This window comes from Myotis lucifugus, unplaced genomic scaffold (genome assembly GCF_000147115.1).
Source record: "Myotis lucifugus unplaced genomic scaffold, Myoluc2.0 scaffold_80, whole genome shotgun sequence".
NCBI lineage: Eukaryota > Metazoa > Chordata > Mammalia > Chiroptera > Vespertilionidae > Myotis > Myotis lucifugus.
The window spans coordinates 671,543-684,477 of NW_005871128.1; the positions used below are offsets into that span (position 1 = coordinate 671,543).

Genomic DNA, 12,935 nt, shown 5'->3' on the forward strand with positions numbered 1-12,935 from the left:
GTTGCTGGAAAACAAATTTTGCAGATGATGGATCAGTACTATTTGTGATATTGATGCACTTAATATTATTCTTGCTAATCCCATCACTGTAATGATTATGTTCATTATTTTACAAATGAGATGGTTGAATGAATGCAACCCTAGTTGGAATATTGCTATAATGACCAAGCTGTTCTTCCTGCCTCCAACCTCATACTTTTCCATTTTAGTTCCTCTTGTTAACCATTACCAGATTAATTTTTCTATGGCTGCCTACAGTTCTACTCCTTCCAAACTTTCATGATTTCTCTATGAATGCACAAAGGCTGACTCCTGGCATTAGGTCATGCTCTTCTCTCAGGTATATCCTCATTTCCTCTTGGGATGATTACAAATCTTTTAAGGCCCACCATGCCTCCCCATTTCTGCCTCCTTCTCTTCTCACTTTTTATCACTTTTGTTATTAATTGCTCCTTAGACACTTGTGACAATTTGTCCACTTACCATATAATTTTGAAATGTTACTTAGCCTCTTTTAGCCTCAGTTGTCTTATGTATGAAGCAAAGAAATTGGATAAGAGTTCGATTAATTATGGGAACCATATGGTCTTGGCTGTTAAACTCTGCCATTAGAAGACATAGGTGATGCAGAAATGAATGAGCCTGACTGTTTCATAAAACTTAATTTACAAAATCAGGCAGTGGGCCAAATTTTGCCTGTGAGTCATAGTTGGCCAACCCCGGGAGTATACTATAATCTCTGAGTTTCCTTCCAATGCTAAGATTTTATGAGACAATAAAAAGCCATTTCTATTTCTAACATCGAAGGACTGAAGGGTTTCCTCAAAGTATAGCCTCATAGATATTACCCCATTAATTGTCATTGATGATAATGACTGGTTTTAGCCTTGTCCTCTTTCCCCTGTACATTTCCCATGGTTGTGGAATGTATATTCTGTCAATATAGTAAATGCAGTTCAACAGCAGATCATTTTGACTGGAGCATAAACTGGGCACAACCTTGTTGTCAATTTCCTCCATGCTTTATTTATTGGTCAAATTACATGGGATATTATACTTATAATATATTTTCTTCCTGAATTTTAGGATACAGTAGGATTAGTGATATGTCACAATTCAATAAATATCATTGAATGGATGATTAATTAATATTAGGAGTACACAATTTCCTCTGACATTGTCATACAAAAATTATCTTTTGGAAATCTCCCTCTGCTTCTCCAATCTTTGATAAAATTTGTAGTTCCTATGCAGAACATATCAACAAAAGTACCTGATCTTAGCCCTGGCCGGTGTGGCTCAGTTGGTTGGGTGTAGTACCTTGCACATGTTTCTTTTTCTCTCTTCCTCTCCCTTCCTCTCTCTCAAAATCAATTTAAAAATCTTTTTTAAAAAATGAAATGGGAGGGGAGAATGCTCTCATTTTATGGTGCTTTCCTAGGCAGTCTATTTTCATTCACCTTTGATCTATTAATTCACACATTCTGATAGCTCTCAATTATATTCAATATCACCACACTCACTAGGTGTGAGTATCTATTTTTTTATGAAGTTACTAAGTGTCCCTGGTAGAACTTTCAGAAAGCAGCCACAACCTGCATATCTTTGCCTCACTGTTACTGCAGTTATTTTTCAAATTTTTGTGTGAAGGGAGCTGAGAATGTATCTGCCGTCACCTTTGAACACAAAATCCTATACCCAGAGTAGTCATATCATTATTATTGACTGGAGGCTTATCTGGTGATTTCTTTATGCTTGTATCCTATCTGACTTTCATTTCCTTCATAAGAAAGTTAGGAGTTCTGTATCAGACTTTCTTATGCATTTGTACTTTGTTTTCCTTTGAAATTTCCTGTTCTAGTCGGCTGTACTACATACATTTTTTTTAGAAACTTTGTTTTTATCTGTCTGGATCTATATTCACTAACAGAGAATTGGTCTGCCCAGAAAACAGGAGTTAGAATTCCTATTGTCAAGTCTATGGGGCACACGCGGGGACCTGAGAAGCAGTAAATCATCAGAAGCATCACAGCTTTTGAGTCCAGTCGATTCTGCTACAGTGCAATACACCGACCATCAGTATAAACTAAACATGATATTGTTCTTATAACTCCAGATTCTGAGATGGATGTGAGGCCTGCTTTAAGGAACTTGATTCCTAAGCCCCTGGGACCTTGACACATGAGTTAGGAAATAATTATTCTCATCACAGAAGACTTCCTAGCTGTGCAGATAGGTTCTTCCACAATTTCTTTTAATAATCAGCTTTCCTTGGTTCTTACAGTGTTTTAACTGTCAGAAACCCTGAAAAGCCATGAATTTAAAGGTCAATATGCAGAACCACTATCAGTAGAGAGAACTCAAAGAAGATGAAGCCCCTCTGTTATTACTGTCTTTGGTGATGATAAATCAACTTGATCATCAGGAACACATTTGTGCAGTGTGCAGTGCACCTCAAGTAATGACACATTTGATATGCCTACTCATTCAACCTTGAAATCCCGGAGTTAACCTTGACTCTGGCTTCTCCCTTTCTGTCGGTATAAATTGGCCCAGAAATTCCATTACCTTTATCTCCAAAGTAGATCTCAAATCTGTGCCCTCCTGTCCATGCCCACTGCAAGTGTACTTCAATGCCCTTGCTCAGCAAATATCTAATTAGGGTTGACTATGCAGTAGTCTCAGTTCTAGGTGTTGGAGATCCAGCTGTTAAAAGAATAAACAATATTTGCTTTGTGGGTCTTACATTCTTACTCAGGATTTCATTATTTCTTGCTTTAACTCTAGCATTCATCTCATGTCTTCAGCCTCCTGCCCCTGGAATCTATCCGTCACAGGAACACCAGAGTTGTCTCTCTGAAGGAAAACTGGATTATGCCACCTCCTGTATTCAAATGTCTCTCACCAGCTTTGTGAATGCCAAGCTTGCTAGGCTTGTACACTCTTAACAGCCAAATCTGCTTTCCCCACTTGATTTCCTGTCTCCCATCACTGTCCTCCAGTCACCCTGGACCAAGGGCTGCTCTTAGATGAGGCAGAGATAAGCTTTTCATGGCTCTCTTTTGACTTTACACTAATTGATTGGGCCTAACATTCCATACTCCTGCTTCTAGCTGAAGAATTTCAGCTCAGTTACATGAAGGAAGCTGTCTTTGCCTTCTACAGACAGTTAATTTCTTCATCTGTAACCCATAGACATATTTAAAACATGCTTTTATAAAAGTAGCAACTAAAGAATTCAATTTATTTTATGCTTTGTTTTTCATTTCCCAACATTACTCCTATTAGATTGTCAGCCTCTGAAGACAAAAGATATATCTTCTTTATACTAAACAGTAGTTTGCTGAATAAAATCAGAAATAAATGGAGTACAAAAGAGATTCTGTGCTCTCCTTTAAAAAAGAGATATTGCCAAACCAGTTTGGCTCAGTGGATAGAGCATCGGCCTGCAGACTGAAAGGTCCCAGGTTCGATTCCGGTCAAGGGCATGTACCTTGGTTGCGGGCACATCCCAAGTAGGACATGTGCAGGAGGCAGCTGGTCGATGTTTCTCTCTCATCGATGTTTCTAACTCTCTATCCCTCTCCCTTCCTCTCTGTAAAAAAATCAATAAAATAATTTTAAAAAAATAATAAAAAGGAATATTAATGGTAGTATGAATATTACTTTAAGAAAGGCTTACCTTAATTTTCTTTTTTTACCATGTCAAATATGATAATCACTGGATATATTGAACTCATTGGAAACATCAAAACCAAGTGAGGAAAAATTATCACTTAAAATCTTATGCAAAGTAGTTATTTGGTTCCAATAATTTTATCTAGATATAGTTTAAAATAGGGTTTTAAGAAATATAGTATTGTTTATCATGGTGATCTGAAAAGAACAACATTCTTTTAAAATGGAACATGTACAAAGATATTTATAACCTGTTTGGTGATTATCAGAAGGAAAGAAGGATAGGGGGAGGAAAAAGAGGGTTAAGGGGGATAAATGGTAATGGAAGGAGATTTGAATTGGGATGATGAACACACAATACAATTATGTATTATAGAATTATACACCTGAAACCTTTATAACTTCATTAACTAATGTCATCCCAATAAATTCAATAAAATTTTTTAAAAATATTCATAACCTTAGCAATATAAAATCTTACTTATTTTTTAATGAGTTTTCAGGCTTTATTTTATAGAATTTATGGTTTCTCCACTAAGACCTTTGATATTATGCAAAAAAGTGTTTCCAGAACTATCTAAAAGTAAGCATATAAAATGAATACAGAAGGAAGAGATTAAATGATCATGTGCTTGAAGTGAGAGTAAACTCAATGTAGGGAACCGCCAGTTCTCAGGCATCCTTGGGAAATATGTTACATGAGCTAAGACTTGCCCAGATTTTTTAAAAAAAATTATTGGCATTTACCTGGATGTCACTAAATTTTAAGAGAAAATAATCATTAAAGGATCTTAACAAATAATTTAAACAATTTAATGAGGTAGAAAATGTTCAAAAGAGCAGTATAAACTTCACATGAAGTACAGTCACTTGAAGCTAAAAAAGCCACTATTAAGATCTCTCAAGCTCATGAACCTATTGTACAACTTGCTTTAGAGCAGCAAGTTTAAAGACGCAATCTGTGAAGAGTAAGATTAAGGTTTTGGTCTGTCTAAATCAGTGGTTCTCAACCTTGGCTGCACATTAGAATCACCTGGGAATCTTGTTAAAATCCTGATTTCTGGGCCTCATCATTAGTAACAAAGAAACAGAATTTCTCGAGGATGAGGCCCAGAAATCAGGATTTTAACAAGACTCCCAGGTGATTCTAATGTGCAGCCAAGGTTGAGAACCACTGGTCTAAATAAATGCTAGTCTTATAAGGAAGAGATATAAGTGGAGGAAAGAAGAGCATAAATAGTAATGTTTAGAGAAAATATGAATGTATTTTATGTTAGGTAACTAGTAGCCAAAGCATCTAGAAGCAAGTTTGATTGAGTGGTAAAACTTCTGAAATTGTTTTGATAGCCATGATAAATAAGAGAATAGAAATGAGTGACTTGAAGTTTCAGATATGATCTACTCCTTGAAGTACATAATGTCCTTTAAAGATTTGGACACACATATAGGACTGGTCATTTTTATCAATGATGACAGCATTTTAGAAAAATGAAAAGGATGTAAATGCAATTGCAAAAGTACAAAAATGATTTTGGAAATTGAACTAGTTTAAACTTACCCATTACACTGCCCAGATATTTGAAACCTTAAAGTGTCCCCTTTTGTGCAGCAGAGAACTAAAAGAGAGATGACAATCAGTGTAATTGCACTCTTAGCCTCTGTCAGGAACAAGAGAAAGAAACATTGTTCTTTAGTGTTTTTCTATCCCAAATCACCTTTATCCTTTCATTCTCATGTCGAAGGAACCAAATGCATTAATGTATTTTCTTAAATGGCTCAATATCTCTACCATAAGACTGTCATTTAATGTGCCATGGCCCCATTATTCTGTACCCTACAAAAAATAACTTTCTGCAAACTGACATGTTGAAAATATTTGAACAACAAATGTGTGTCTCTTCCAGGAATGTTTGTTATGATATGGCATGCCACGATTTAGCTCGAAGGAGCTCTGATGTTGAGATCTGGGTTATTAGGGATGGGTTGATGGGGTGATATGTGGGCAGAACTGTGTTCTCACAATCTATTAAGTCCCATGAAAGTCATAGTCAGTATAGTTTCTCAACAGGAAACTGATACTGTTCAGGACACATTGCAGTTGGGGAATCTATAAGAAAAGCAGCTTATTAAAAAGAGCATGGGATTAGAGGTCCTGGTTCAACATTTCGCACTCTAGGATCTTGGACAAGTCTTGTTATGTTATTAGTAAATAGAACATATTAGTAACATTTGCCTCACTGGTTTTAGTCAAGAGAAAAAAAATGAGATATTGTAGGTTTGAGTTCTTTATGAACTGTTATACTGAAAATGGACCAGTACTGGGAATATAGGATTTTATTTCCATATATACACATGTATAGAGAAACTCCACATTAGATGTATAAAATACTATATACATATGAATACTTTTACATAAATTCTTTTATGTATAACAGTGATCCATATTTACATTGTTTTTTATCATTAGTCTTGGAGATTTATAATTTATGCTATTATGTAGAGTTTCAGAGGGCTAGATATAAAGAAAGGAGGAATCTTTAAATACATTAAAACCTCTGTGAAATAAAGAGCATTTGTCTTTGTATGATTTATTTCACTAGCATAATACTGTTTAGATTTATCCATGTTGTCACAAATGGTGAGCTTTTTCTATGGCTGAATAATATTTATTGTATATATGCACCACATATTCTTTATCCATTTATCTACCAAATCCATCCCTGTTTTAAATCTGAAATTAACATACTATTTTATGCCAACTGTACTTTAATAAAAAATAATAAATAAAATAGAAACAAAAAATAAACCTCCATAACCCAGTTGTCCTAAAACTTATCTCCTTTAGTCAGTAAGTTTGATTTCAAACCTTTGGATATAGATGAACATATTCTGAGCAAGTAAATAATGATATAGTAAAAAAGAAAACTATACAAGCATATTTCTGTGTACCAATAGTTTATTATTATTATTATCATTATTATTATTATTATTACTACTACCATTATCATTATTTGTAGATGGGGCACACTGAGAGGAGCCCAGGGGCGAAAAGAAAAATTTTGGGTATGTAACTCTACTTGAATTTCTACTGTGAAGTGAACATTTTAGAATCATCTGTGTCTCTATCCCCTGCTTTGTATTATTTCATCACATCTTAAGTCACCAAACTATTGTTTGTAATACTGGTATTTTCTCCAATGCAAAACTCATTGCAATAATTAATGTTATAGTGATAGTTTTCCTAAATGACTATTATTTCAAATTATAAAAAAATATTTTTTTCAAAATGAGAATCAGAATTTTTTTCTATTATCATCTATATTAAACTTAAAGTAATGGTTAGACTTCTCTCATATATGTCAATCAATATTGTCTTCTTACAGAATTTTTGCTATGGATTATGCTTTTGTAACATTTGCATCAATTATTTATATATAGGGGTAAAGTGCTTTGATTTTGTTTTTGCCAATTATAATATACACAGGTTTCTTTATGGAAAAAGAGAAAATGTCTAGTCTGAAAAATAATAGAAAGTTACATATAAGAAACAGTTTAAAATATTGAAATATATTACCTAAAATATTCAGTTGATTCCAATAAACTATGATGAATTGTCTCAAGTCCTTATACACTTTTTGTTTTTTAGAAATAGTATAAAAGGTGATAATATTTATTTGAATTTGAATGCATACAGTAGAGGGCTTGTTATAACTTATAAAACACTATGTATTAGGAATTGTACTTACCAGAGTGACATGTTTTTAGGTTTCTTTACAAATTACTCACAAAAATCAACCACCCAAGTATGTGTCTGTATCTGTCTTGATATATGGGAACTTAAAGTAGAATGATGCATCTTTGTACATAAACTCAGCTTTCTTAGATATTATTTTTCTCATTAAAATAAAGCTTGAAGTAGCCAATAATATTAATGTTAAAGAGTTAAAATTAATATGTGAAAGATATGTTATTTGAATACCTACAATTAAGTTTCTGAATGAGATTTTTATTAAGTGAATTTGAATAGTTATTCAATCATATAATAATATAGTATTTAAAGACAAAAACAAGTTTTTTGATTAATATATTTATCTCACAACAGTTCTTAGCATATAGCCCTCGATAGCAATTTGTTGAGTAAACATGTGTTGAGTAAATATGAATATGAATGTTAAGTGCAAAGGAAAACTGTGATTCTCTTATCTTTAACCTCATCATTTCCATCCTAGAGCCCCACGGGTAGCACACACACACACACACACACACACACACACACACACAATGCATACACACTCACTCACACTCATATATTCAAAACATGCACACTATCCTTTTAAACTACTTTTGTTGTTGTTACTATCAATTCTGAACTTACTACTTATCAAAAAATTTTAAAGAAAAGTTTATTTCATGGGGATAGGGGCAGGATTTCCTTTTAATATGATTCTTTGGGAATTGTTTAACACAAGTTGTAAAGATACAAGAATCAGACTGAAAATTTATATATTTTGTTTTATTAAAAATGCTCTGACTTTTTTTCTACTAAACTGTATATATATTTATTTTGGGCCAGAATCATATCTGCTTTATTTACCAGTGTATCCAAAAAACAAAGCAAAGTTACTGGTACATAGTAGGAACATAAACAATATTTGTTTAATGAGTGAATGAATAACATTAATCTATGCATTCAATCAAGTCACTGAAATTATTTACTTTTGTATAAAATTTAACATTGCTTTAATTAAGCTATAAAATATTTAAGTACTGTTGAACTGTTTTGTCAAGAATTGTGAAGAGCCTGAGATGTTGTCCCACTGGTATTAAGGCACTTGGGTCAGAAGAAAAGAGTTCCTATTGGTACCACAAAATCAGCACCCAGATGTCACAGCATTGGTTCCCCACCCTTGAGTCTTCCAGGGGCTGTGATAGAGCTTAAGAGCCAATGGAATTTTTCTATAGAGGTAGCAGTTTACACTCCATAAATGAACGACAGAAAACAATGGATTTTCTCCATTTATACAGAGGAGAGAGACAGGCAAACTCCTCCTTTCCTAAAAGGAGAGGAAACACACACACACACACACACACACATCCTTTTATTCCATTAAGATGAGCTGAAAAAAGTACCTTGTTCTTACCCTTGCCCTTAGGAATACAAATATGTCTTTTCAAGGGCCAGATAAATGCCAGATAATTTCTTCAAAAGATGGGTTTCATCATTTTTGACAGGTAAACACCAAGGGAGATAATATTCCAGTACTCTCGGCACCCTGGCTCTTAATTTAGGACCTTGTCTAGTCTCTAACATGTTGGCCCTCTTGGGGAGATAAGAGAAATTTTATTATCCTTTGGGATCAGATCACTTAACTAGACAAATGGCTACAGATCTAATTCTCATGGTATATGAAGATAAAGTATTTCTGGGAGAAGTGAAAGTAAACATCACCCATCTTTATGTCATATGTATAATTTGTGTGTCAGGAGACTAAGTTTGAAGTAAGTTTAATGTGCATAAAGTGATGATTTTATATACATTAAGTATTGGAAAAGCTTACCAAAATAAGGTTTGTTAACACATCCATTACCTTATATAGTTATCATTTTTTTTGTGTGTATGGTGAGATGATTTAAGATAAATTATCTTGCCGCCTTTCAAGGTTTCAATTCATTGCTTTTAGCTATAATCATGCTGTATATCAAATCCTCAGAATTTATTCATCTTATAACTAGAAGTTTGTACCTTTTGACCAACATTTGCCCAACAAATTGGATAACCTAGATGAAATAGATAAGCTCCTAGAAACATACAATATAGCAAGACTGAATCATGAAGAAATAGAAAATCTTAACAGAACAGTGAATAAGAAGTTGAGTCAGTATTCAAAAGCTTCCTAATAAAGAAAAGCCCAAGTCGAAATGTTTTCACTGGTAATTTCTACCACAAACATTAAATTAATAATTAATGCCAATTCTTCTCAAATTCTTCCCCCCAAAAATTGAAGAGCGGGGCACACTCCAAAATTTCTTTTATGGGGCCCGTATTAACCTGATACAAGGCCAGATAAGAATACTGCAACAAAAGGAAACTGTAGACCATCATCCCTGATGAACATAGATACAAAAATTATCAGCAAAATACTAGCAAATTGACTTCAACAGTACATTGAAAGGATCATATATCATGATCAAGTTAGATTTATCTGTGAAATACAAAGATAGTTCAAATGCAAATCAATGAATTTAATGCACCATAGTAATAAAACAAAAGATAAAATTCATATGATCATTTCATTTGGTACAGCAAAGCATTCGACAAAATTCAACAAACATCCTTTATGATAAAAATACTCAGAAAATTGGGTCTAGAAAACACATACCTTGACATAATAAAGGCCATATGTGACAAACCCACAGTAAACATTGGATTCAATGATGAAAGGTTGAAAGCTTTCATGCTAAGATCAGGAACAAAACAAGGATGTCTACTCTTACTTTTAGTCAATATAGTGCTGGAAGTCCTAACAGAGCAATCAGGCAAGGAAAAGAAATTAAAAGCATCCAAATTGGAAAGGAAGAAGTGAAGCTGTCTCTGTTTGCAAATAATATGACCTTATATATAGGAAAAAAGACTTCATTGAAATCTATTAGAACTAATAAATAAGTTCAGTAAAGTTGCAGGATACAAAATAAACACAAAAATCAGTTGCATTTCTACACATTAAGAACAAACTATCTAAAAAAGAGACACTAAAAAGTCTATTACAATAGTATAAAAAGATCCTTAGGCTCTGTGGATACTTAGATATTTTCCACAGAAATTGATAAAATAATCCTAAAATTCATACAAAAGAGTCCAGGCAAAAGAGTCCAATCTTAAAAGAAATTATGAAAATCAGATTTTTTTTTAAAGCCAACAATTTTGATGCTGAGTAAATCTGCCCTCACTTACATGGTAGTAAACAGTAAAAAACTCACTGCAACAATACATGCCTTGAGAATATCACTGTAGATCACATCCAAGAAAATTTTCCATCTCAGGCTCAGTGTAGGGTGAATGTGAGGCAAGTGTAGAGGCTCTTGTTGTGAAATCTCTAATTTACCAGCCCATGAACAATTGCAGCTATTATCCGACTGGGCTTTTCTGTTGCGTTTAGTTGTGGTCAGCTGACTCCCTTCTGTGTGCCCTTTTGGCCTTCGTGTTGTTCTTTAGACACTGCATTGATCTGTTTTGCTTTCCTATGCACGTACTCCCTCAGGCTCTAAACCCAAGAGTCATTCTGGACCTATCCCAACTCCCTTGCTAACATCCTCATATTTTAAAAATAAAATAAAAAAATGAAAGAAAATTTCTAATTCCTAATGGCTTCACTTTCTGAACATCTCTCTTTCTCTTCCTATTTTCCCTGCCCCTGCTAAGCCTTCCAACTTAATTATGACAAGTTTACATGCTAGTTTCCCTTCCTCTTGTGTCTACCTTCTTAAATCCATCCATCTCATTTCCTACAAAATATTGCAAGGAAAATTTTAATCCAGCTTGCTCTCATGCTGGAAGCAACTAAAATACTTGACATTATCTTCACTATTATTTTCTCAGTATGGAATTCTTTACCTCACATGCCAGCCTCATAACCTACCACCTGCTTGTGTTTTATGATCTAATTTTATAACAATTTCATTGCTTAATTTCAGTTTCATGCTGCTTCATGCTTAGGTGTTTCTGCTCTTCCTTTTTCCTTTTACCTGAATCTCCCTCCTTCTCTTTTTATCTGGCTAATTTATGCTCAAGCTCTAACATGCATCTCATGTGGCATGTTCCGCATGAAACTTCCCTGAACCATCCAGATAGGCGAGATGCCCCTCTGCTGACTTCCAGAGCACATCTGCACGTTTCTACCTCAGCACTTGCCTTCTGTTGATTGCATTTCATTAGAATATAAGCTCCCTAAACACAGCATAATGCATAATTTATCTTTGCTCACATGCCCAGCCCTGGGCCAGTCACATAGTAGATAACTGTAGCTTGTATGTCCCCTGAGGCCACCAATTCTGGCTGTTGCCAACATAAATGTGCATGCATAGTCATCTAACTGATGAATGGTATAACCATTTTATTATTGTTTAGAAAATATTTAGGTTTTTAATAATTATAATTTATAATAAGTCTAAAGATATGTAAAGCTATCTATGAGTTCCCTTTGTTTTTACAGGCAGGATTTAAAAATATCAAAGTGTGATACTCAACTTTTTCATTTTTTTGTTGTTGTTTTTGTGCAGATTGCTGCCAATTCCTGGGGAAAGTCATGGGGAGAGAACGGCTATTTCAGGATTCTTCGAGGAGTAAATGAGTCTGACATTGAAAAGTTGATTATCGCAGCATGGGGCCAGCTGACAAGTTCAGACGAACCATAACGTATCATTAAATTTCCATAGGCCATGCATTGCAGTAACCCCTTAAATTGAAATTAAGTGGCGCGAGGTTCTCTGTGACAGCGCACTCTTCACCTTGTTATTGTGATCTGCCTGTTTTCTTGTTTTATCCCAGGCTCTCTGCTCCTGCTTTCTTTACATTACCAAGTATATGAAAACAGAGGGAACAGCAGAGTGGCCACATGCCTTTCAAGTTCCCAGCTTATCTTTACTTTTATCTCATGACCACATTCTTTTTGACTTTGATAGTTCACAGTGTGATGGCACTTGTCTGAAAAGTCCATTGCATTTATTCGTAAACAAAATGGTTTCTCTCTTTGACCAATGAGGACTTTAGACAACAAAAGCAATGGAAATGCCAATTTAGCATCTTTCCAATTTTTTTTCCAACCAAATAATGCCTTCTTAATTCAGAGCTTGTTTATGTTGAGTCAAAAGCAATGGAAATAGATTATTGTTTCTCTCAATAAGCTAACATCTTGTTTCTTTTCATTTGTCTAAAACTAATTTTCAATCTGGACACAAAAGTAAAGTAACTCTCCACAGCAAATAACTACTCTTTGTGGTTCTATTTAATAGCACATAATGTGGAAAAGATGGTGAGTAATGGAAAACCTTCGAGGCCAACAATAGAAGTACAGTCTTGACACATAGACACCCCTATTTTTGGAAGCCAGTGCACTTTGTGTAGAGGCAATAAAAATCAGCTGCAAGACTGTGTTTGGAAAGATAACATATTTGCCCCCCCCCCCCCCAAACAACAACATGATGCCATGAGTCAGATGGAATAAAGACACTTTATCATAATCCTTTCATAATTCACTTCT

The 12,935-nt window shown here is 34.3% G+C and overlaps 1 protein-coding gene across 1 annotated transcript in view; it reads left to right on the top strand.

Annotated features, from left to right (window-relative positions):
• The window catches only part of TINAG (tubulointerstitial nephritis antigen), a 77,729-nt gene extending 65,424 nt beyond the window's left edge, over positions 1-12,305 (top strand). Inside the window, exons 10-11 of the mRNA XM_006090706.3 lie at positions 6,696-6,741; positions 11,956-12,305. Coding sequence (XP_006090768.1) covers positions 6,696-6,741; positions 11,956-12,090 — 181 coding nt within the window. The 3' untranslated portion in view covers positions 12,091-12,305. The remainder of the gene's footprint in view (positions 1-6,695; positions 6,742-11,955) is intronic.
• The last annotated feature ends 630 nt before the right edge of the window (positions 12,306-12,935 follow it).